Source organism: Cervus elaphus, chromosome 3, assembly GCF_910594005.1.
Source record: "Cervus elaphus chromosome 3, mCerEla1.1, whole genome shotgun sequence".
NCBI classification, from domain to species: domain Eukaryota; kingdom Metazoa; phylum Chordata; class Mammalia; order Artiodactyla; family Cervidae; genus Cervus; species Cervus elaphus.
This window is the reverse complement of record NC_057817.1, coordinates 53,869,314-53,895,889: the sequence shown is the minus strand read 5'-3', so window position 1 is coordinate 53,895,889 and position 26,576 is coordinate 53,869,314. Positions and strand designations below refer to the sequence as shown.

At 41.4% G+C, this 26,576-nt stretch overlaps 1 protein-coding gene across 32 annotated transcripts in view; it reads right to left on the bottom strand.

Moving 5' to 3' along the window:
• Nucleotides 1–26,576, bottom strand: part of R3HDM2 (R3H domain containing 2) — a 158,711-nt gene that overhangs the window by 37,364 nt on the left and 94,771 nt on the right. For 23 of the 32 annotated variants that reach the window (XM_043889319.1, XM_043889230.1, XM_043889255.1 and 20 more), the window contains 2 exons: nt 6,993–7,192; nt 1,066–1,107 (listed from right to left, as the gene is read on the bottom strand). In XM_043889319.1, coding sequence (XP_043745254.1) covers nt 1,066–1,107; nt 6,993–7,157 — 207 coding nt within the window. In that variant the 5' untranslated portion in view covers nt 7,158–7,192. Of the gene's footprint in view, nt 1–1,065; nt 1,108–6,992; nt 7,193–14,167; nt 14,367–14,436; nt 14,459–14,833; nt 14,938–15,522; nt 15,539–17,935; nt 18,239–26,576 lie in introns of those variants that run through there. The other 9 variants (XM_043889311.1, XM_043889301.1, XM_043889279.1 and 6 more) reach the window with 7 other exon arrangements.

The window sequence follows — 26,576 nt, the reverse complement described above, 5'->3', positions numbered from 1 at the left end:
ACAATAACTGTACTAACTTTTTAAACTTATCTGTCTTATTTCAAAAAGTTTGGAGGAAGTGAAATAGCAGAAAATACCCTCTGGTTTGCTTTTTTTTTTTCCCCTTTATGAAGAGTGCCATGCGGCATACAGAATCCTAGTTCCCTGACCAAGTATCGAAGCTTCACCTCCTGCATTGGAAGTGTAGAGAATTAACCACTGGATCGCCAGGGAAATCTTGAACACCCTTTTTACTGTCAAGTCCATTACTTGTAGATTAGGCCATGGAAGGCAGTCCACAGAACCAATTTATCATACATCATAGTCTTCTTCAAACCCAAGCTACATACTGGCTGGGACAGTCCCAAATTCTACCATTATTTTTCTAGGGGAAAAGGGTGGACACCCTTAATTACTACTTCTGTTGACAATTCTTCCCAATGCAGGACAAGTTTAATATTTTACTGTTCCCTAATTAAAATTAAGAAGCTATCACACACTAACACCTATAGTCCTCCCTGATAACACTGCTTAAAGTAACCTGTGATGCGCTAATTTTACCATATATGGTTAAAGCGAACTGCCCCTCCCTGAACCAGCCCAAAAGGTGAACCAAATCAAAACAGAGCAAAGCCTCTATGTGTAGGACGTCCAAAAATGCTGAACCATTGTACTAACGAGGGAGGATTTATCTTACAGAAAATTCTCATGGCAAAAATCCCCAAAACTGTTGGGGGCAAAGTAAGAGAGCCAGAGATGAGCGGAGAAACTGACATTACAACAGAACCAGTATCAATCTGCTCAGGCTTTGTTTGTGGGAGGCTTTGGCTGGGTGTCCTTTCAGGTAACTGAAATAGACTAAAGATAACAGAGAAAAATAAAGCCAGACATTCCAACAGGATATATGTATACGAGCAATGCATATTTGTGATTATGTGTGTGTGTATGCATGTTCACAATTAGGGTACAAAGTATAGGCAAAAACCTCCACGTATGTATAACCTAAATGAACTAGGCATTCGTGGTGAGTCCACCTGCACGACGCACCAGTAGTAACACCACAAGTCACAGAGGAAGGGCTCTCACCTTGGCTCTTTTCCGGGCATGACCGTGGTTGGATGTCCGCCTCTGTTAGAAGGGGATTAGAAAATATTAAAGGTAGGGGAAATAAACACTTAAGTTAAAAGCAATACAAGTTTACAGAGAAAAAGCACTAACTTTAAAACCACTGTAACAGCCGAACTATGATGAGACCTGTTGCCATGGTTGTCCCCCAAGCCACACCTCTAGCGACTGTGACGGGGAGGGGACCTCAGGCCCCACAGACAAATCACTCACCACGAAGGCAGAAACAGAAAGACTGGCTGGCTGGCCTAGTACAGACTGTTAAAATTACTCTTGAATAAACCAGGGAATCCTCTGCTGATTAGCATCACTACCAGAGCATGACAAGCATTTCTTCCCCAAACTTTGCCAGCAGAAGCCTATGTAGCCCATGATGGATGTGAACGATGGCCCCTGAGTGGCAGTCACTGAGACCTCTAACTTCAGATGCTCCAAAGACCTGTTCCTGCGGCTGCAGAAATGGATGAAGGCTCTTCTCGGCAACTGCCTACTTCCTAGGATACGAGAGTTCTCCCCGTGCTAAGCTCCTCATGGTTGGCTCTTCCAGCCCGTTTGGGTCAGGGATATAAGATGGGACAGGATAAAAAAAAGGAGCATGGAAGATGTGGACAAGACCTCCAGAGCAATGGGAGGTAAAGAGAGTGAGTAAGGAGCAGGATAGAAGCTGAGGAAGATGAATGAGGGCCTGAGGTGGGATGAAGGGAAAAATGACTAATTAATTTATGAGGGTTCTGAATAGCTGAGAAGTCAGAATGGGGGCTCTGGAGAAGAGGCTGGGTAGGATTATGCATGATGCTTAGGGCTTCTAAGATGTTTGGAATGGAACTGTCACTGGGGTGTGGAGAGAACTGAGGCTGGTGGGTGGAGCAGGGGAAACAAGATGGAGGCAGAGTACCGGCACGGCTCTGGGTAGGTGAGGATTTCTCTTGGCTTTGTCCTCTTCACAGTTACCAAGTAACACTGCTACAGTGCAAAATGGAGCACTGGGAAGGTGGATGGAAAGAGTAAGAAATGACAGGGAATCTGGTCAGTGGCAAGACCTGTTACAGTAAGAGAACAGTCCAGGGATATGAAGCAGCATTTGTCACTATTTTTCAAATAAGCAGGAACATGCACAAGGCACAAACCAGAACAGTGCGTCTCCTTTCACACGCGTCCCCGGCGACCTGGGCCCCCCCCCCAGGACCCACTAGCACTGAATTTCTTGTGATCTTTTCAGAGGCCTTTTATGTACCTATAAGTTTATTGTACATGTGTACACACACTTAAAAAAGAAAGGATATTGTACACACTGTCCTAAAGCTTACTTTTAAACTTTTCTTCAAGGATATACCTCCACAGAAGAGGTGCTGTTTTCCTGAGTGGCTCCATGGTATTCCTTTGTGTGGCCACACACCAAACCGTACCATTTAGGATGCTTCTCATGTTTGTTAGCATAAACAGCGCTTCAGTGACTATATCATTGAGTATACCTACAAATACTGTACAATCCATTTAAAATTTTTATACAGTATTGCTAAATTGCCCTTCAAAGAAGTTATACCAGTTTCAGTCAGTTCAGTCGCTCAGTCATATCCAATTCTTTGTGACCTCATGGACTGCAGCTGCCAGGCTTCCCTGTCCATCACCAACTCTTGGAGCTTGCTCAAACTCATGTCCATCACATTGGTGATGCCGTCCAACCATCTCATCCTCTGTCGTCCCCTTCTCCTCCTGCCTTCAATCTTTCCCAGCATCAGGGTCTTTTCAAATGAGTCAGTTCTTTGCATCAGGTGGCCAAAGTATTAGAGTTTCAGCTTCAGCATCAGTCCTTTCAATGAATATTCAGGACTGATTTCCTTTAGGATTGACTGGTTTGATCTCCTTGCTGTCAAGGGACTCTCAAGAGTCTTCTCCAACACCACAGTTCAAATGCATCAATTCTTCAACGCTCAGCCTTCTTTATAGTCCAACTCTCACATCCATACATGACTACTGGAAAAACCATAGCTTTTTTTTTTTTTATTTTTTTTTTTTTTATTTATTTTTTTTTTAAAACCATAGCTTTGACTAGACCGACCTTTGTTGGCAAAGTAATGTCTCTGCTTTTTAATATGCTATCTAGGTTGGTCATAGCTTTTCTTCCAAGGAGCAAGCGTCTTTTAATTTCATGGCTGCAGTCACCATCTGCAGTCATTTTGGAGCCCAATAAGATAAAGTCTGTCACTGTTTCCATTGTCTCTCCATCTATTTGCCATGGAGTGATGGGACCAGATGCCATGATCTTAGTTTTCTGAATGCTGATTTTTAAGCCAGCTTTTTCACTCTCCTCTTTCACTTTCATCAAGAGTCTCTTTAGTTCCTCTTCACTTTCTGCCATAAGGGTGGTGTCATCTGCATATCTGAGGTTATTGATATTTCTCCTGGCAGTCTTGATTCCAGCTTGTGCTTCATCCAGCCTGTCATTTCTCATGATGTACTCTGCATATAAGTTAAATAAGCAGGGTGACAATATACAGCCTTGACATACTCCTTTTCCTATTTGGAACCAGTCTGTTGTTCCATTTCTGGTTCTAACTGTTGCTTCTTGACCTGCATACAGATTTCTCAGGACGCAGGTCAGGTGGTCTGGTATTCCCACCTCTTCAAGAATTTTCCAGTTTATTGTGATCCACACAGTCAAAGGCTTTAGCATAATTAGTAAAGCAGTAGTAGATGTTTTTCTGGAACTCTCTTGCTTTTTTTATGATCCATTGGATGTTGGCAATTTGATCTCTGGTTCCTCTGCCTTTTCTAAATCCAGCTTGAACATCTGGAAGTTCATGGTTCACGTACTGTTGAAGCCTGGCTTGGAGAATTTTGAGCATTACTTTGCTGGCATGTGAGATGAGTGCAATTGTGTGGCAGTTTGAGCATTCTTTGGCATTGCCCTTCTTCGTGACTGGAATGAAAACTGACCTTTTCCAGTCCTGTGGCCACTGCTGAGTTTTCCAGATTTGCTGGCATATTGAGTGCAGCACTTTAACAGCATCATCTTTTAGGATTTGAAGTAGTTCAACTGGAATTCCATCACCTCCACTAGCTTTGTTTGTAGTGATGCTTCCCAAGGCCCACTTGACTTCACATTCCAGGATGTCTGGGTCTAGGTGAGTGATCACACCATCATGGTTATCTGGGTCATGAAGATCTTTTTTGTATAGTTCTGTGTATTTTTCTACCTCTTCTTAAGATCTTCTGTTTCTGTAAGGTCCATACCATTTCTATCCTTTATTGAGCCCATCTTTGCATGAAATGTTCCCTTGGTATCTCTAACTTTATAAATACCAATTTATAACTCTACAAAAATGTATAATCTGCCAATTTCTCAGAATGCATAATTTTCATTTAATAGTCAAATACATACCAAGGCCTAGTATGTATCAGACACCGTGCTACCTACTGGAGGATACAGAGATAAAAGACAGAAACCTTGTCAAAAAGGAACTCATGATTCTGCTGAAGAAGACAGACAAATGGACAATCACAACATAGGAGATTAAGTGCATTACAGAGGTACTTATGAAGTGCTACAGGAGTGCACATATCTAACTAAGACCTAGGAATTCACAAATTCACACGTTCATAAACAATGAGTGCCTGCAAGGAACTGTGTTGGGCCTTAGAGACCCAATGATGAGACTGAACCGACCCGGCAAAGGCCAGGGAAAGAACACCAAAGAGGGCGTTCTAGTTAGAGAAAGCATGTGTAAAAGCATGCTTTCTCCAAACTTTTCAGCTCCAATTTATAACAGGGACCAGGGAATCCATTAGGCTGAAGCACAGAATGCCGAGGTGGATGGATAGCAGGCTAAGGGCTAGGTGACAATATGCCATGCTGACAAATTTGGGACTTAGCCTAGGGCATGAAGAGACACAGAAAGTCTGAAGAGAATTAACACAATCAGATCGTTATCTCATAGCCATCTTTCTAAAGCAGTATGGTAGATGAGTCAGAGGGCATGACAAGTATAAAGGCAGAAAGCCTAGCTCAGTTCTTTAAAGGACCCACCTAAGAGTTCAGTATTTGTTACGTCAGGGCTTGCCCATTCTAAACTCAATTTCAGAACCTGTCTTACATAGCACTGTTTTCCTGCCAAAGATGTTCTGAATTCTAATTGCTGATTCCAAGAAAATGTCTCATACAGCACAAGTAATGAAAGTACCCTTTCCTCAAACTTTCCAGCTCCAATTCATAATATTCCAGAACAATATTGGAACGATACAGCTCTAATTCATAATAGGTACTCTCAGCATCAGTAAGATTCTTGGGGAGACTTAAGACTTGAGGGGAAGGTAAGAGAAAGAGCAAAATTTTTAGTGTTACTGAAGAGGAACACTGGTAGAGGGGAGAAGGCTTCTGAAGGGTGGCCAAGGGTGGCCAAGAGTGAAGCCTCTGCAGAAGGAGCAGGGGCTCCAGGAAACGGCAGCAGCAACTGAACCTGCGCTAGCAGCCACAAACGGAGTCTGAGGGCGGGCAGGTTCCCTCCCCAGCCTCCCACGCAACCTATCCGGACAGACACACAGGTGGCGACATTCTTAAACCAAGTGAGTATCCATAAGGCACATAAAACCTAGTCATCCTTTCTTTCCTGCCTATCTTCAAGAAGAACACACAACAGGAGTTCAGAGCACCACTTAAATCGTCTCCTGAGAACAGAGCAACTTGGACCCAAAGTTCACTTTATTATCGTCCATGTGACATGACAGCACATAATTAAATATTCAACACTCATCTGTCCTGAGGATTTAAAATTCATTATTGGTATCAGTGGAAACTAAAAGTAGAGCTGCAACAGTGGCAGACTGTCTCCACAAACTCTGGAAGGATGGGTGGGGAATGACAACTCACATGCAAAAAGATAATGGAAAGAAAAGCAGCCATGACAGAGGTCTGGCGAACTGTAAGAGGAAAAACAGTAGAAAGGGCAGGCAGCATCTAGAGAACAAAATATTTCAGAGAGTTGTCTGATTTTAATTTAATTTATCTCTTCGTGTTGTTGCTGTCTTAATCTTAAAGACAAGGCCTAGGTGAACTGGTTGTCAAGAAAAATTATGCTTCAAGTTTCCAGACCCTCAAAATGCTATTGCTACTGTTGTTTGAACTACCTACCTACAGTTAACAGTCTACCTCCCAGGCATATAATAAGGACCAGTCTCACCCCTGGGCAAGAAGGAAAGGATTTATGCCATTTCGGCTTGGGTAACAGAGGAAACTAGTTGTAACCACGAGGAAGAGAACTGGAACAGGTAAGCTGGAGAAGGCTCAGAGTCCGGGCTGGCGGGGCACCAAAAAGGAGCCCTGGAAGCAGCCCGGCTGGCCACCTCCTGCCCTCGTGTCTGCACTGCAGGGCGAATCTGGATGGAAAACAACACGGCAATCAAAGAATAAAATTCTTCTCATGCACGCTTACCAAGCGGCAAGTTCAGAGACTATTTCTGACCCAGAAAATACTGACTGCTTTAACACAACCAGAATACGAATTTAACACTGTATAAAGCCAGGCAGTTCTCATTTCAAGAGTTTTATTATAAACCATTTTATGACATCAAATATCACTATATAGTTTATTTATTTATTTTTTTTTATTTTTTTTTTATTTTTTGATCATTAAAAAATATCAAAATGTAGCAAGAACCAATGTTACTAAGGTCCTAACAGATTAGGGATTTCATTCTGTTTTCCTTCAACTTCATTGTGGACTCTATGACAAAAAGTGGAAGAGATATTTCTTGAGAGCTGAAGTTCGGCTTTTAGGGAGATTCAAATGTCTGTATAAGTGACTGGCTTCCTATAGATCCCCAATACTACTCATAAGGACACTTCTGTTTTGCTGAAAAGAATGCACATAGGATGCACTTCTAATCCTTACCTGTGTCTCCTGACGAAAACTGGTATCTTCACTCTCTTTCTCAATTTCTTCCTTGCTTGGAGTCTTAGATATAAACTTGTTTTTGTTTACAGATTCTTCCACCAGCTTTTTTTCCGATTCTTTCATTATTTCCAGGGTCTCTTGAGTAGTGTTGCTGTTAGACATCTTCTTCAATAGAATACAGTAGCCTCTATGGACTCCTAAAAAAACATGAAATGCATTACACAGGAGTTGTGCATCTGTACTTAATACACGTAAAAGACTAGCATTCCACACAGAAGCCTACAACAGCCTTCCTATAACCCAGTGTAGGTTCTTTGACAAATGCTGCCCCTAGATTATCTAATTTCTTTTTTTTTTTTTTTTTTAAACTTTGGGGTGTGGTGTGTGAGTAGCTCAGTCATGTCCAACTCTTTGCGACCGCATGGACTGACTATAGCACCTGCCAGGCTCCTCTGTCCATGGGATTCTTCAGGCAGGAATAAAGGAGTGGGTAGCCATTCCCTTCTCCAGGGGATCTTCCAGACCCAGGGATCAAATGCAGGTCTCTTGAGGTAAAACTGACATAAATTTCATATATTTAAAATGTACTAGGAGAAGGAAATGGCAACCCACCCCAGCATTCTTGCCTGGAGAATCCCATGGACAGAGGAGCCTGGCAGGCTATAGCCAGCCCATGGGGTCATAGGAGTCAGACATGATTTAGCGACTAAACCATCACCATAGGAATTCTCTGGCAGTCCAATGATTAGGACTCCACATTTTCACTGCTGAGGGCCCAGGTTCAATCCCTGGTAGGGAATTAAGATCCTGCAAGCCGCGTGGTACAGCCAAAAAAAATGTACAATTTGATGAATCATGAAACTTGCATACATTTGTGAAACATCATCACAGTCAAAATAGTGGGCATATTACAAAAGCTTCCTCCTGCTCCTTTATAAGCCCGTCCTCCCCTCTCCATATTCCCAGCCAACCACTGTCACTACAGTTCTGTCTCCATTTTCTAGAATTTTACATCATACATTATATGGATTCTTTTACTCAGCATAATTATTGTGAGAGTCACCAGGATTCAGTTCTAAAGCAAGGCAGTATAAAGTCCCCTGGGCATTTTATTTGCCCTCCCCTGTTCCCTCCAGAAATTTGCTCACATTTTCAGCTTGAGCACTTCACAGGGTTAACTCAACAGACTCTTCGGAAAGGAGGAAAATATGAAGCTCTATTCAGTACCAGAGAAGATCACTCTTCTTTCCCAAGGGAGAACTCCTACAGCTACCATACACCACAACACTGTTAACAACTTCAAGTGTCTCCTCCTTCAAAGAGCAGCAAAACCAGACAATGTTCACAGAATCTTAAATGCTTTCTTTTATCTTAAGCAAACTGAAAAGGTAAGAAGAGTTTGTAGTCATCTGCTCTTCAGAAAGACTGGGCCTCTCCCTGGAGGAAGGGAGAATCTTTGCTTTGCTATTCACTATTTGAGTTCAGTCACTTTACTGCGTCCCAAAGACACAGAGATTTATACTGCAGGGGTTGTAGCTCTTGTCACTTGCTACAGCTACCTGGGAAATCCTGTAATAAGGTCAACATAGTAATCTCAGCACATATTCAGAAACAAGCTGATGCTCTATACAGAGATTCATGTTCTCAGCAACTGTTGAAGTCAAACATGCTTAGCTCCAACAATGGTTTATAACAGAAGCTGCTCCTTACGTGGACTACTGACTGTACTTGAATCCCAAATAATTCTTTCCCCTCTTTAAAAAGATAAGACTGGAAACCCTCTCAGATGTCATATCTCTTGGCATGTGACCCTAGAAACTAAGCTAAACAAACAGAAGTGCTTCAAGAAAATTGCCATGCCAGACATTTTTTCCTCCTTCAAATCAGTTTCAAGGATAAGACCCAGAAGGTTCTTAAGAAGCATGTGTAACCTCAACTTGGCATAAATTTGTCCCCAAGATGATTGCTCTGTTCACCTTTTGGCAGCTCCTGAGCAGCTGCCTGGAGACTTAGTTTAAAAGGCCAGAGTCACTCATACAATCAGTCATACAGCTGAATTTAAAGATGAAAAACACTGGAAGATACTGACTACACAAGGAAAATGGCTGATATTTTATTTTTTAATTGATTCAGTGTCTGAAGATTTCTATAAAAAGACTTCCCTGGTGATGCAGTGGTTAAGAATCCACCTTCCAATGCAGGGGATGTGAGTTTGATCCCTGGTCAGAGAGCAAAAATCCCATATGCCATGGGGCAACTGAGCCCATGTGCCAAAACTACTGAGCCCACGTACTCTGAAGCCCACGCGCCACAACTCAGAGAAGCCTGAGCACTGCAACAAGCTGCCGCGTGCCACAATGAAGACCTAATGCAGCCACATAATTTTTCTAAAAAGTTACAACCTACAGAGCTTATGGTCATTGGCTGCACATGGGAACTGCATACACACATATACTTGTCTTTTCTCTCCATAGATAAATCAAGCCTCAATTCTCTTCAGTCTGAAGGACAGTAAAACTTAGTACATCCCTTCTCGGTACCTCTTAACTAGGAAACATCAATAAAGATGCGAATTGGAAGAGTTCTTAGATACAACCTCATGCCATCCTCCCCATCCTCCCCAAAGAAGAGTCCCTTTGTGTGAGTTCCTGAGAGGAACTTTCTTTCTTCTAGAAAACTCCCAGAACAGGATCAACTCACCATTTTATAGTCTTAACTTGTGACTCAGCTGGTAAAGAATCCGCCTACAATGTGGGAGACCTGGGTTCCATCCATGGGTTGGGAAGACTCCCTGGAGAAGGGAAAGGCTATCCACTCCAGTATTCTGGCCTTGAGAATTCCATGGACTGTATAGTCCATGGGGTCACAAAGAGTTGGACACAACTGAGTGATTTTCACTTTCACTTTCACTGTTGTATAGTTTCTCCCTACAGAGAGCTATAAACAGTTTCAATCCTGACCCTAAACCTGCCTTAAGAGTCAAACAAAATTAAGATTACTACTTTTACCACATGATAGATCTTTAATATTTTTCTTTTTCAGGCTTAAATAACCTTAAACAGATTACTCTGTCAGAAAGAAAAGGTTAGAGGTGGGGAGTGGGGAAAACTGGATGAAGGTGGTCAAAAGGTACACACTTCTAGTTTAAAACTACGTAAGTACTGGAGATGTACTTATGATAACTATAAGATGTACTTAAGATGACTATAGAGATGATGATAGTTAACTGTATGGTGTATTTTGAAAGTTACTAAAAGAGTAGATCTTAAAAGTTCCCATCAAAAGAAAAAAATTTTTTTGGCCTGGAATTGTATTGAATTGAATTTTAAAAATTCACTCAACATAAATTAAGCACTTTGAAGTGAATTCAGTGGGTTTAGCATATTCACAATGTTGTGGAACCATCACCTCTGTCTAGTTACAAAACATTTTCATCAGCCTAGAAAGAAACCATCTATGAGGACATGGATGTTAACTAAACTTACTGTGCTAATCATTTCATAGTATATGTATGTGAAATTATTAAGCAGTACACTTTAAAATTATACAGAACTACCTATCAATTAAATCTCAATAAAACTGAAAAAATGGGAGAAAGTGGTATGGAAAAATGTAAAGTAGCAGTTGTTTCTTTTTCCAGGATGGGCTTCAATTCCCAAACAGGTATATTGTCAAATCAGAATAATAACTTTGCAGCTCCTCTTTACACCTAAGACAGAAAAGGCTCAACTGTCTGGACACCTGGACTAATAACTTCATGGTGTCCAAGCACTGTTATTCAGTGAAAACACTGATGAAAAAATTCAACTAAAACCAAAAAACAGTCTTTCATAACAGCCACCTGTGGAATATGGTCACACGTTCCAATGTTAAGTTGTAGGGAGTCACATGGTTTCCTTCACTCGCTGGGAAACAGGAAAACTTGAACTCTAGGTCAAGACATCCATAAAACAGTGAGTGATGAACACACCCACTTCTAAGAATTCTGACAGTCATCTCCACTGAGACTACTGGCCTCTTAAAGACCTGTGTGAAACAGACTAATTCTCACTCTAAGGAAAGAGGAAGCAGCAGAGGAAAAGGTACAGCAGAACTTACACCGGCTGCCTATCCCAGTCTCCTCTTTCTCCCACGCGTCTCTAGCCCAGACTTCATCTTGGTGTTTGCCTTCCTCTGAGGACATGATCAGCGAAGGCGATCCTATCCCTGAGTCCTACGAGGTGGATCCTAGTGAGCTAGACTAATCGTGGTAATTCTGTTTTCTTTTGTTACTGGGTTGGGAAGGGACAAGTGACTCAACTGTTACCAGCTAGACATGAGAGGACTTTGCTGGGTGGGTGGCTTTAAAGAAAGGCCATTGTATTAAAAAAAAAAAAAAAAAAGCCACTAGAGAAATGGTTTTCTTCTGCTGAAGGGTGTCTTCTGTGTAGATGATGCCTGGACTGCAACAACCTATCAACACATGGAGAAGGGTGCATCAGAGAGAATAAGCTAGTAATGAGAGGTCAGAGTGCTACTTACTATTCTAGAGTTAAGACCCATCACAAGACACACGGAGCTCAGATCTGTATTACTTCACTGGGGTTCTGTTTTGTTCTATAATTTTAACTACAGTCACTCCTAACCCTGTAATCCTATGCAGAAGGCTCTCTTTATCTGTTGGGGCATAAGGATCCCTGGAAACAATTTTTTCTGGGCCAAAACAAAGCAAAAGTTGCAGCCAAGGGACAAGATAATTTATTAGCAGGAAGAAAGGAAGAAAAGAAAGAAAGGTCTTTAAAGAGCAAAAATAAAGTCAGCAGATAAGGGTTAAAAGGCAAAGAAGCAATTTCCGCTGTGGATGGCTTATTCAATGAAGAAAGGAACTATTTCATATATAACTTGACTAAAACAAAGCAAGACAGGAAGCCCCCAGGAGAGCCCAGATGTGTGCTTCCCTCCAGCCCATCTGTGTGCATTGCACGTTTCACCCTGGCAAAGAGCACAGTTTTACGGCAGAGTGTCTCCTGAGGACACTCAGGGGCTCGAAGCTGCAGAGAGGGACTGTCAGAAGCGAGGGGCAGGAGAGGCAGTGAGGAAATGGGATGATACGGGAGAAGATGATTGGAAGCCAAAATTCGGCAATTTTTTTCAGGGAGAATATGGCATATTCCCCATAAATTTTTTAACTGCGAAGGTAAGTACCTTCCAGAGCACAGTGAGATTATATATCCTTCCATCAACTCTATAAAAACCTTCTAGGCATTGCGCCAAAAAGAATATATAGAGGATATTCAGAGATAGAAGGGCAATTTAATTTTCTTCTTTTTAATCTATGACCAGGTAGAGAGAATGCAAGAAAGAAGAAAATAACTAGAGGCTAAAAATTCTGACTTACTCTGTGGCAAAATCCCTATAAACTTTCTAATCCTTTTCTAATTTATACATCAACAGTTAGTTACTCCCAACTGATACTCATATTGAAAAAATATTTAAAATCTAGGGGCTCAGGAGAATGGGTAAACAAATTGTGGTATATTCATATAACAGAATACTATTCAACAATTTGAAACGTGAACTTTTGGTATCTGCTTTCCTCTGAGGACACATGATTAGGGAAGGTGGCCCTATCCCTGGGCCCCTAGAAGGTGTATCAGTCTTGGTAATTCTGTTTCTTTTTTGAGACTTGAGAAGGAACAACTGATTCAATCACCACCGACCCCACTGGCTGTATAATGACATACACAAAAACATGCATGGCTTTCAAAACTGTATGGTAGGTAGAAGAAAGCAAATCTCTTTCCCTAAAAATACAGACTATGTAAATTCACTTACATGAATTTCAAGAGCAGGCAAAACTATCTGAGAGTTGTTTAAATCAGAAAGGTTTGGGGGTAAACCCAAAGATTTGATTCAAAAGAGACATAAGCGATCCTTTCTTTAGGAGTGATGGAAATATTCTGCTTTGTTTGGGGTAGTGGTCACATGGGTGTATACAGATGTCAAAACTTAGTTATTAACTGAGTGCTTAATATTTGTGTATTTTACTCCATGTTATTTAAACACACATACATACACAAAGAGGAAAAAGTGCCCTGAGGAGTCAGGACAGTGGGGACAAAATATTCATAGGTTTAAAATGACAGGTTAAGGACAAAACAAACTGTCCAGGCACCCCTGACGGCTCGGCCGGCTCCCACGCTCTAACGCTGGAGTCAGGGCAGGAGGGAAACCGCTAGTGCTCATCGAGCACGACTAGGAACCTGGTGACTTTACACGCGTGAAATCACACCCACCAAGGGCAGGTAGGGAGTCCGCCCAAGGCCACACTGTTAAATGACAGAGGCACACTCCGGTGCTGATGCCAGAGTCTACACTCCTTCTATGACTCTGATTACTGTTCCTATACATTACTTTAACCCTAACAAAATGTTATAGGGTATTGTTCAGATGAAGAAACCAAAGCTCTGAGGAATTAAATAACTTTCCCAAGTTAATACAATGAGGGGGCAAAGGCAAGATTCTAGCCTAGCTGTGTCTGATCCCAAAACCAAAGTTCTAGGTGTCCCAAGGTAGACATTCAGGAGTGTTCTGGGACATGAAGTATGGGATGGAAGGAGTGCCCAGATACAAGGTCTCCCTTCAGAGAATGTGGGTGGGGGGCATATTTTGGGGCTTGCAAACTCTCCCATTTTTTGCCTTAATCTGAGTCACCTCCCAGGACTTTAAATTTTTTATAGTTTATAGAGAATATCTTGTTTGATCTTCTCAAGGTATAAAATACCATCATTTAATAAATAAAATACATTGTTGAGGGCCACACAGTCTATAAAAGAAGCTAGAATTCAAACCAGGTCTTCTTGATTCCCAAATCCCATGTTCTTTCCACTATAATGTCCAAAGGACAAAAAGCAAAAAAGTATGGTAACTGTATGTCTGAAAAGGAAAATTGGTTCAACTGCCCTTGGGACAAGGACAAGAAAGAAGGCTGTACTGAGTTATGAGAGATACAGGTCCAACGCTCCCTTCTTGTCAACGAGTGAACACAAAATATGGGGGAAAAGAGTATAAGGTACTTATGGAACATGTAAAGCTATAGCTATGTGACAGTCACCAAGTCTTTTAAAGATTTCAGAAGTCAAATGTCATAGGTTTCACGAATACTAGGCCAATAAAAGCAACAACAACTGTACCAATTCTCCAAATCAAGGAGGCATGAGAAAGCCATTCTATTCTATAAAAGGAGTCACCGGTGTGTGAGGGAGGCCATGGGACACCGGTGTCGCCGGCGTGCGAGGGAGGCCACGGGAGTCGCTGGTGTGTGAGGGAGGCCACGGGACTCACTGGTGTGTGAGGGAGGGCACGGGAGTTGGCTGATGCTCACAGCAATTGCTTAGGCAAAGTAAAGAGAGAAACAAGATTAGAATGTTCTGAACATGTACCCTCTTTCTTTGCTCAGTACCTGTTATGGTTGTACTTGCCCCAAAATGAGAGCTGCAGGTGCTCTGATTAATGGACTGAAGTGTCAGTTGGGCTTCACTATATTTTTATCCGCTTCTCTACATTCTTGGCCAAAAATGCCCATTTGTTTCCTTGAGCAAAACAGAACAAATCATATTTCCTCCCCCTTCAAACAAAAAGCAGCAGTGCTCCAACAGTGGAGCACCTCTACTACTTGCATTTTCTTTAGCTTCATCACAGTAATGCCACTATGTAGAAAATAACACACAATTTTAGAAATGGAAGACTTTGAAAGTTCACACTGTCTTTTCCCACATCCTGGCAAAACTGCTCCCAACTAAACCCAGACAAGACATGCTAGGAAAGAAAACAAAACAAAACAAAAGATCACAATTTACCTATTGCTTACGGCATTTCAAGACGCCTTCTCTTGCAAACGTAAACACCACGCAGCTAAGTGTGCACTGTCCACTGTGATGAACTCGGAGGTCAACGTTACCACCTGTGAGGTGGAGAGGGCACCTCAGCCAACAATTTAGTTTTAAAATAATCTTTCAAAATCTAAAACTGAATGTGAGTGTGGACAGAGAAATAAGGTAAGAATAATCTAATTTCACATGAAGGAACTGGAAAACTTTAAGAATCATCACTCCTTAAGTCTCCACTACAAAGGAGAGCCTGCTGCTCATTCCCCAATATCCAATCACCTCTTCCTTAATACAACTACTGATTTTCAGTTGGGCACAGTGCTGACTGTAAAAATGTTACACATATTCTAACTTTCATTATAGCTAAAAACAAGTGTGTGACTAGGTTCTGGTCCATGGGATATAAGTAGAAACAAGTATTATTGTGGCTGGATTGTGTCCTCTCAAAATTCACAAGCTGAAGCCCTACCCACCTCCCTACCCCCAGTACTTCAGAATGTGACTGTATTTGGAGACAGGGCCTACAAAGAGGTGATTAAATTAAAATAAAGCCTAATCTGGCTGGTATCCTTATAAGAAGAGAAACTGAAACATAGAGAGAGATATCAGAGGTGTGTGGGCACAGAAGAAGAACCATGGGGGGCACAGTGAGCAGAGACCGTCTGGAAACCCAGGAGAGGCTTCAGGAGAACTCCAAGCTGCTGACACCTTCATCTTGAGACTTCCAGCCTCCAGGACTGTGAGAAAATAAATCTCTGTTGTTTACACACTCCTGTTTGTAGTATTTTGTTGCAGCACCCCCAGGAAACTAATAAAAATAGTAAATACAACTTGTATGAAGTATCCTTAATGGGAACGGATGGCCCTTCTTCACCCATCCATGATTCTTGCGGTCTTGAATGCAGAAGTAAAGGTTGGCACTTCGTTCATCATCCGAGGCTATGAGATGATAGGACTGAAAACCAACAGAAGAACCCTAACTCCTTGATGAGACCAACCCTCGACTGGACTGGCTACCTCTGGATTTCCTGAATGTAAGAGAAAGACTTTTTAAAATCTTGTTTAAGATACTATTTAAGTTTTGCTGTAATTTATATTAAAAGCACACACACTCTCTAAAAAATGATAAAAAATAATACCAGGTCATCTTACCTGCCTCCTGAGAAATCTGTATGCAGGTCAAGAAGCAACAGTTAGAACTGGACATGGAACAACAGATTGGTGTCAAAGTGGGAAACGAGTACATCAAGGCTGAATATTGTCACCCTGCTTATTTAACTTATATGCAGAGTACATCATGAGAGATGCCAGGCTGGAGGAAGCACAAGCTGGAATCAAGATTGCCGGGAGAAATATCAATAACCTCAGATATGCAAATGACACTACACTTATGGCAGAAAGTGAAGAAGAACTAAAGAGCCTCTTGATGAAAGTGAAAGAAGAGAGTGAAAAAGTTGGCTTAAAGCTCAACATTCAGAAAACTAAGATCATGCCATCTGGTCCCGTCACTTCATGGCAAATAGATGGGGATACAGTGGTTGACTTTATTTTTTGGGGCTTCAAAGTGACTGCAGATGGTGACTGCAGCCATGAAATTAAAAGACACTTGCTCCTTGGAAGAAAAGCTAAGACCAACCTGGACAGCATATTAAAAAGCAGAGACATTACCAACAAAGGTCCATCTAGTCAAAGCTATGGTTTTTCCAGTAGTCATGTACGGATATGAGAGTTGGACTATAAAGAAAGCTGAGCCCCGAAGAATTAATGCTTTTGAACTGTGGTGTTGGAGAAGACTCTTGAGAGTCCCTTTGACTGCAAGGAGATCAAACCAGTCAATCCTAAAGGAAATCAGTCCTGAATATTCACTGGAAACACTGATGCTAAAGTTGAAACTCCAATACTTTGGCCACTTGATGCAAAGAACTGACTCATTGGAAAAGACCCTGATGCTGGGAAAGAGTGAAGGCAGGAGAAGAAGGGGACGACAGAGGATGAGATGATTGACAGCATCATCGATTCAATGAACAGGAGTTTGAGCAAGCTCCAGGAGTTGGTGATGGACAAGAAAGCCTGACATGCTGCAGTCCATGGGGTCGCAGAGAGTCAGATATGACTGAGTGACTGAACTGAACTGACTGTAAGGAAAAGGCTGAGCATCATTAAAGGGTGAGTTAGGGATGGCTTCCCCTTCAAGGATCACTGCCTTGTTGTGGCGAAGGGGTGCGCATAAGTCTGTAAAGCTATGAGCCACGCCGTGCAGGGTCAACCAAGATGGACAGGTCATAGCAGAGAGTTCTGACAAACGTGATCCACTGGAGGAGGGAATGCAAACGCTCTCAGTATAACCATGAGAACCATGAGAATCTTGCATACTGGGCTTCAGCATCATGTGAACCAAGAACTTCCAGATGTCCAAACTGGGTTTAGAAAAGGAAAACAACTAGAGATCAAGTTGCCAACATTCACTGGATTATAGAGAAAGCAAGAGAATTTCAGAAAAACACCTATCTCTGTTTCATCGACTACACTAAAACCTTTGACTGTGTCAATCACGAAAAACTGTGGAAAGCTGTTAGAAAGATGGGAATATCAGACCATCTTACCTGTCTCCTGAGAAACCTATATGCAGGTCAAGAAGCAGCAGTCAGAACCCTGTATGGAACAAGTGGTTGGTTCGAGACTGAGAAAGGAGTAGGACAGGACTGTCTGCTGTCACTGTTTAACCTATACACTGAACACATCATGAGAAATCAAGATAGGCGGGAGAAACATCAACAACCTCAGATATGCGGATGATACCATTGTAATGGCAGAAAGTGAAGAGGAACTAAAGAACCTCTTGATGAGGGTGAAGGAGGAGAGTGAAAGAGCCGGCTTAAGACTAAAGGCTACAAAAACTAAGATCATGGCATCTGGCCCCATTACTGCATGTCAAATAGAAGGGGAAAACGTGGAACTAGTGACAGATTTCCTCTTCTTGGGCTCCAAAATCACTGCAGACAGTGACTGCAGTCATGAAATCAGAAATCAGAAGACTACTGCTTCCTGGCAGAAAAGCGATGACAAACGCACCTAGACAGTGTGTTGGAAAGCAGAGACATTACTCTGCCAATAAAGATCCGTGCCAGTGGTCACGTACGGTTGTGACAGCGGGACTGTACAGAAGGCAGAACAGCAAAGAATCGATGCTTTTGAACTGTGGTGCTGGAAAAGACTTCTGAAAGTTCCTTGAGCAGCAAGGAGATCAAAGCAGTCACTCTTAAGGGAGATCAACCCTGAATATTCACTGGAAGGACTGAAGCTGAAGTCCCAGTACTCTGGTCATCTGATGTGCACAGGCGACTCAATGGAAAAGCCCCTGATTCCGGGAAAGATCTAGGGCAGAAGGAGAAGAGGGCGTCAGAGGGTGAGATGGCTGGAAGGCATCACCAGTGCAATGAACATGAACTTGGGCAAACTCCAGGAGATGGTGAGGGACAGGGAGGCCTGGCGTGCTGCAGTCCATGGGGTCACAAAGAGTCGGACACGACTGGGTGACTGAATAACAGTAACAACGGATGGCTTTCACAGTTCCTTCTTCTACCTGGTTACTCAGTCTTTTCAGGTCTTTACTCAGATGCCAGACCAGGGAGCTTTCTTCTGGTCCCAGTAACTAAAATTACAAAATCCCAAATACTTCCCATTCTATTTTTCTAAGGCCTCCCCCACAAAAAGTTAGCCAGATACCAAACAGATTTTTTGCTCTTCTCTGCTTAACAGATGAATCTGAAGTTTGGTTTTATTCCTCTGAGACAGAAAGTAGCAGTGTGAGAAGTCCACAACTCACTTAGACTCAAATGGTTCAAAGGAGGGGAAAAGACTCATAGACCTTTTGAGGTCTCTCTCAATCCTTCAAATCTGTAAATAAACAAGCACGGGGACACTGGAGGAGAGAACGAGGCCCATCACAATTTCTCACGTATTCCTGACACAAATTCAAGAAGGAAAACACAATACTCTTTTTTCATTTGCAAGATCTAGAAGGGGTATTTTCTTTATATGAATGAATCATTTTCAGTCATAAGGTACAGAGGAAGATCCATGCCATGATCTGCCGTGACAAGGACTAATAACACTGAATTAAGTGAAATCTCGCTCTCTTTTATGTTGATAAACATGAAAAAGCTAGAGAAGTGAAGATGGAGAACTCAGAAGCTGGTCCCAGATCATTCTCCAACACCAGACCAAATAATGTGCAATATAACATTTACATGGACTACCGTATCAGAGTGGGAGAGAAAGAAGAAAAAAACAAGAAAAAAAAGCTGCCAATTTCTGACTCAGCTCTAAAGCTACCAAAAAGCAAGGCAGCTTCATCTATCAAGACAAATCTCCACCAGTCTAGAGTTTGACTTAGACTTGGCATAAGCCCAATTGACTGCAGCAGCAGCTCAATTCACAGACAGGTGAAAGGTGTTTCCCACCATAGTTTCTCCCAGTCAAATCAAAGCAAGAAGATAATGTATTATGACAACTGTTTACATTAAGCAGCAAATTTTGAAAGGGAAGAGAAAACCACCTTATACCATTCTTGAAACAATTTAGTTCACAACTCTATGTACAGTATTGATGTCATGTATCACTGAATAAATGAATTCTGCAAGGTTAAACGATGATGTATTTATGTTCTAACTGCTCATTGGCCCAGGGTCAGCCAATCTGATCCAGGACTCCATGGCAACAGGCTCTATCACTAAGAGCTACAAGATGATATTCCCCTTGCAGCCACTTTTTTTTAAAAAATAAAACATTTTCCACAGAAACTGCTGCAAATATTGTCAAAGAACAGTCTTCATAGGCAAATAAGAAATGCTGATACACTAAAAATTAATAGTAGGGGGAAAAAAGTGAATAGCAGTGACAATGAATCTATGCAAATAACAAGGGATCTCCCAAACTCCCGAAATTGTCTCTTGTTTAGCTTCAAAGAAGAAATTCAGGAATCTTTGCACTGTGAAAAATCATCAGTAGGAAAAATTGTGGGATTAGTATAAGTAAAGTGCCTAGCTGAAATTCCAATATTGAAGTGTCCTGTGCCACAATGTATGGAGAAAGTTAAACATTTTAGGACTGCTAATCACTGTAATGAAACTGTGTCATCTGCTGACATGGATAGACTTAAGTGACTATCACAGAGAGTGAAGTAAGTCAGAAAGAGAAAAATAAATATCACACATTAATGGAATCTTTAAAAAATGATACAGATGGTCTTATCTGCAAAGTTGAAACAGAGACCCAGACACAGAGAACAAACTGTATGGATGCCAAGGTGGAAAGGGGTGGGCGGGATGAAGTGGGCGGCAGAGACTGACATGTCACACAGCTATGGATAACACAGGCAGCTAAGGAGCACCTACTGCGTAGCACAGGAGCTCGACTCGGTGCTCCGCGGTGACCTAGGCGGGAAGGGGATCCCAAAAGCGGGGCGCATGTACAGGTGTAACTGATTCACTTCGCCGTTCAGCATAAGCTGACGCAGCAGAATAAAGCAGCTATATTCAAAAAAAGTCCTCCCCACCTCTGTAAGAGGGCTTCCCAGGTGGCTGGGTGGGTTTGATCCCTGGGTCCGGAAGGTCCCCTGCAGGAGGGCATGGTAACCCACACAAGTATTCTTGCCTGGAGAGTCCCACGGACAGAGGGGCCTGGCTGGGGGCCTGGGGTCGCACAGGGGAGGACGCGACTGGGGGCGGAGCACAACCTCTGCACCCCACTCTCTCTGAGATGTCAGAGTGAGCGCCGCAGTCGACGGAGTTCAGGCTCTTGTCTTCCACACTCTCAAACCACAGTTTATGCGGCTTCGCTGATTCTGTATCTGTACTCTTTGCAACACTCCCCTCCCCCATCGCCCTCCACTATCCATAGAAAAAAAACTGCTGTCCAAATGAGGAAGTGCAGTAGTGTCCGTCCCCCACTCCCAATTCTGTAGCTTTGCTTTCCATGGTTTCAGTTACCCAGTCAACTGTAGTCCAAAAATACTGAATGGAAAACTCCAGAAATAATCCCTAGGTGCTGTTCTGATAGCATGATGAAATCTCAAGCCACCCTACTAAGTCCTGCCCAAGATAGGCATCACCCCTTTGTCCATCATATCCCATCAGTTATCCCCTATCAGTTACTTAGCAGTCTTCTCAGTTATCAGATTGACTGTCACGGTATCGCAAATGCTAGTGTTCATATAAACCTTATTTTACTTAATAATGGTCTCAAAACACAAGTAGTAATGCTGGCAATTTGGATATGCCAAAAAGAAGCCATAAAGTGCTTCCTTTAGGTGAAAAGGCAAAAGTTCTCAACTTAATAAGGAAAAACAAACAAACACGCTGAGGTCGCTAAGAATTAATCTTCTGTGAAATTGTGAAAAAGGAAAAATAAATCTGTGCTACTTTTGCTGTCACACCTCAAACTGTAAAAGTTATGGCCAGTGTATTGTAAGTGCTTAGTAGTTAAGGTGGAAAAGGTATTACATTTGTATGATAAGATATTCTAAGAGAGAAAGAAAACTTTTCCTAATATAATTGCCCTTGTTAATTTCCTACTATGTCTAATTTATAAATTAAACTTTCTCATACGTATGGATGCCTAAGAAAAAGTACATAGTCTATACAGGGCCTGGTACTATCCAGGTTTCAGGAATCCACTAGGGGATCTTGGAACATATCCCCCGTGGATAGGGAAGATCCGCTGTAATACATTTCCTCCTCACATTCCATATGTCCCAATTCCTTCACCCTCAGTTGCAGATCTCCTTGAAGTAAAGAGGATTCAAGACAATTATAAACTAGATACGGAGACTAGACCAAAAAGCACAGCCTTCTCCTTGGTGGTACTCATTAATATTCTAAAACCCACCTGATGTATTACAAGGTATCCCCCTTTCCTCACATGCTTTTTGCTAGTAACTGATACAAAATCTCTGTAATAAGCAACTCTGGGCCATATCTTTTGGCATATGGAGGTAAATGAATGCTAACAAGTAGACAGAATCTGAGGTGTCAGGGTAGAAATTTAGCTGGGAAACTACATTTTCATTTGGTTCACACTGTTGGGTTTTTGGTTTTAACAGTGGTAAAATACACATAACATAAAAATTACCATTTCAATAATTTTTAAGTGTAAATTTCAGTAGTATTAAGTACATTCACATTATTATGCCTTCTGGAAAGAACATGGCCTAGGCATACAAGCCATGATGTTAAGACTACAGTCATTTTTTCTGTGACTATTTACTAAACATGTATTTACTGCATAAGTTACATATTAAGAACTACAGATATTATGAAGAATAAATAGTCAAATTTTAAGAATATCTGACACTGCTGCCCAGTAAAAATAGCCACGGGTATTTCCAGGATGGTTTTCATGTGCTGAAAGTAGCTTCTTAGATGCACATCTCAGGTCCCAAGCAAGTCCAAAGCAGACGGAAGTTCTACATTTCTTTTTTTATCATCAGCTGAGTTCCAAGAGGTCCATAAGAGTGGACTAACATGAAAAGCAACGGAAATTCTTAACTGTTTCAAGCTTCCTAAGACTTTTTAAGGAGACAACCCAGAAACAGGCGATAAAAGCAACCTGTAGTGGGACTCATATAAATTATATCAAAGCTAAAAAAATTTTAAATCACTGCAGAAAAATCAATACCAGGCCCCCGCTACATCAGTTTCCTTTACACCTTCATATGAGAACACCGAAACATTTCACTCTGGTCCTAAAGGTTGTTTTGTTTTGTTTTGTTTTAATACCCTAGGCCAGACAAAACGCTACATGTCTCACTGATGCTCCTGTCCGATATGAAAGGGTTCTGATCCAGGAGGTGATCTTCCTCAGTACATAGGAGCTATTGTTTATCAAGCATTTACTGCATTCCAAACACTATGCTTAGGAATTTACACGTCATCATTTATTTTCACTTTAACAAATTCTGAAATTTTACTTTCAGATGCTAACAGAAAGACTTTTATGACTGGAGAAGTACTACAGGCTTTATGGGCTTCCCTGGTAGCTCAGCTGGTAAAAGAATCTGCCTGCAATGCAGGAGACCCTGGTTCAATTCTTGGATTGGAAAGTTACCCCTGGAGGACAGCATGGCAACCCACTCCAGTATTCCTGCCTGGAGAATCCCCATGGACAGAGGAGCGTGGTGGGCTATAGTCCATGCGGTCGCAAAGAGTCGGACACGACTGAGCGACTAAGCGCACACATAGGCTTTACACTTACAGAAAAGACACACGAGTAGAAATAGAAAAGAAAAATCACCCATATTCTGCAGCTCAGAGATAACTGCTACTAATAACAGTGTTTTGAGGTATGCTTTTTAAAACTTGGTCTCCATATTCAAATGGAATTTGGATGTTCAGATACATCTGGATGTTTCTACGCCTAACAATTTTTATGTAATTTACATTGTACAGAACATTTTAAAAATACCATGCTTTTTTCTACTACTAGAACTGTTACCATTTCTACCATTATTAATTACTTTTACCAACTATCCAGTATTCTACTACATACTGGTACCATGATTTATTTACCATTTCCTTCTTACTGGATATTCAGGAAGCTGTTTATTTTTACAATAAAATAAGACTGTGACGGGTATCTGTGCACCTACGTCTTTATTCACATTTCTCATCAACACCCTAGGATAAATATGTCCAAGAGTCTCAGAGATAAAAAAATTTCCCCCTTAGTTCATTCCAGAAGCAAAGCCAGTCACATTATCTAATTATAGTGTTTCTCAACGTTCCCCCAGCAACACATAATGTCCACTTAGCACATCCCTTGGCAATGGCTGAACTTTGAGGACATTCACCTGGGCAGTGCTTCTTACTTTTTATTTTTCTTCAACTTATACCTTCGTTTTTAATAATATTAACTCTCCTTCCCCATATAGTCCACTAGAAAAGATATGTACCCAGTACTCCTTAAAACTCACTGGCCTAAGAAAATTAATAGGGAAGAAAGAAAACTTTACATATAAAGCTGTTTTCTTCACAGTAAATGTCACACACATTACTAGCTATCGTCAGTGCACACTGGTAGTTTAGAAAGCAATCCAAACGGGGGAAGCCTCAAAAACCACAAGAGAGTAATACTCTAAGTTTTTAAAAGAAGGTAAACAGACATGGACATACTGGCTATTTTAATATTTGTGATTTGATATTTGGTCCATTTATGATCCTAGAATTTTTTTAACATGGCAAAGGAAAGAGTCACTTACCATCTTAAGGAAGCTATCTTAAAGGTTTTACATGAATTAACTCTTAATCTTCAAAACAATCCTAGGAGATGGATACTATTATTATCTTCATTTCATGTATTTTACATATATAGAAATGGAGCAGTTAAGTAATCTGTCCAAGGTCACAAAACCAGCAATTGGCATACCTAGAATCTGAACTCAGGCAGCCTAAATTCAGAGTCCAAGCATTTAGCTACTGTCTATGCTTTTCCAAAAAAAGAAGTTCCTAAACAGGCTACAAATCAGTGAGTGTAGATGGGCTAGGGGTACTTCCCCAATGGCTCAGCAGAGTAAAGCCTGCAATGCAGCAGACAGGGGAGGCACCAGTTCGATCCCTAGGTCAGGAAGATCCCTTGAAGGAGGAAAATGGCAACCCACTCCAGTATTTCATGGACGGAAGAGCTTGGAAAGATACAGTCCAAAGGTTAGCAGAGTCAGACATGACTAAGCGACTAACCACACATACCACAGGTGGGGTAGGAGAGGAGAACTTCTGAGAGAAGTATTTACAAGGTAACTTCTAGACACAGAAACAGTCCCTCTCAATTTTGCGGCAAAGTTCTTCCAACATATATTTTAATTATCACAAACAAGGTAATGCTAAACATCTTTTCCAAAAGCAGTTTTTGATCTTTTCCTTTTCTTGGGGGGATGGGAGAAGTGAGTGAAAAAAGGATAAAAAGAAATAAGCCTTATTTCAACATTTTTTCACAGCTTTTCTTTCCTAGACCTTTTCTAAAATCTTGATGGTTAGAAAACAAAGATTAAATAAGAAGGTACTTTTAGTTGAAACAAAAAGATCTCTCAGTAAATTTTCCAATGCTAATGCCGGAAACATTTAAGAAAAACTTTCGGCCTATCCCACCCACTCCCAAATGGAAGGAAAACCAAGTTAACAAAACCGTCATCTTTTAACTTCACAGCAGCTTTCTTCCCCCTCAAAGGCTATTCCTGTCCTCGGTGCAGACGGGGAACTGCTCCCAGTGACGTCAGAGCAGTCTCCTGGCAACCATTAATGAGGGTTGTCCACCACAGGGGTTTCCTGAAAAGCTAGAAAGAAATTATCCACATATTTGCTGCAACATTTAGATGCAAGGATGTGGTGGAATTTCTATTAACCCTTATAGCCCTGGTCTCTTGCAAGCTTCTAAATAGGTTATTCTTTCAGAATGTTCTTGGCTTAGCCAAGGACAGTATTTCTTTACTTACCCCTACTTATCTCCAAATAAAATTAGAATTTTGTTAGTTTGAAATATTCATGGCTGTAATAAATATTAATACAATTGAACTACCATAAAAATAGGACTGTATAATATAAGCTAAAAGCAGCTATTACTCTTTTCACTTCACACGGAGAACTTAGAATAAATGAAAGCACAGAAGAGAAAAGAAGATCAGGGTATAAAATAAGCCAGCAAGTTCTTAAAGGCACTTTTCAACACACTGTACCACACACATATTGGATCCAAATACAGGCAAACCTAAAATATTCCTAGGCTCTAATCTACTGTAAATTTTTCACATTGGTCTCTGCAGGCAGCTCTCCAGAGATTAGATTATTAAAATAGAGTTGCATAAAGAGAAAGTAGAAGTCCAAAAACTTAACCCAAAAAAAGGTAAGTTTTTAGATGCACACCTAAGAATATAAAAATTTCTTCCTAAATCTTTGCTTTAGCTTCATACATTCAAACTGAGAGTTTCACTCTAACTACTGTGGCAAGCAATTTTATATAACTATCTATTTCTGAGGTCTGAGAACCAGTGTACAAACCGCCTGCTCAGGACCAGCGCAAATAAGGTAGAAAAATTTCAAATTCCAGAACCCAATCTAGAATTACTCAAGTTTGGTAGGTTCAAGAAATCTCTTTATGAGCCCCCTTTCCATTCCATACTTAGAAAAGGCTATTAAGTAAAATTCATTAGCAGCAGGACCTAAAGGGTTAATTCAGGCACTCTGCTTCAGCAGTCCTGACTTTGGGCTCAGCCTATTCTAAAAGGAAAGAAACAAAATAGCATCCCTGTCATTACAGCATCCCACTCTGGCTTCAGTTCTGTTCAACGGTACCCAGTTATCATCAAGGCATAGATGGGAGAACGCACCGCTTCAGATGGATTTTTCTTCTTCCTCCTCTGTCCCCTCCCTTTCAGAAGAAAAAGACTGCAAACAAAACCACTACGTCACTGGAGATAGAGGGAATCCCATCTCTTCACCCTTTAGGAACCAAGGGCAGCAAACAAACAAACCAATTGTGAGAAACAAACAGGGAATCCAAAGCAAGAGGCAGCCAACCCTCAGGAAATCCTGTGACGGCCTCAATGTCACCAGGCGTGTTCCACCAAAAGGCTGAACACATTCTCCTTAGACATTCATGGTCAGAAAAGCTTCCTAGACACAGCAAAGGCGACATGTTTCTTTTTAACACATTTAACGACTAT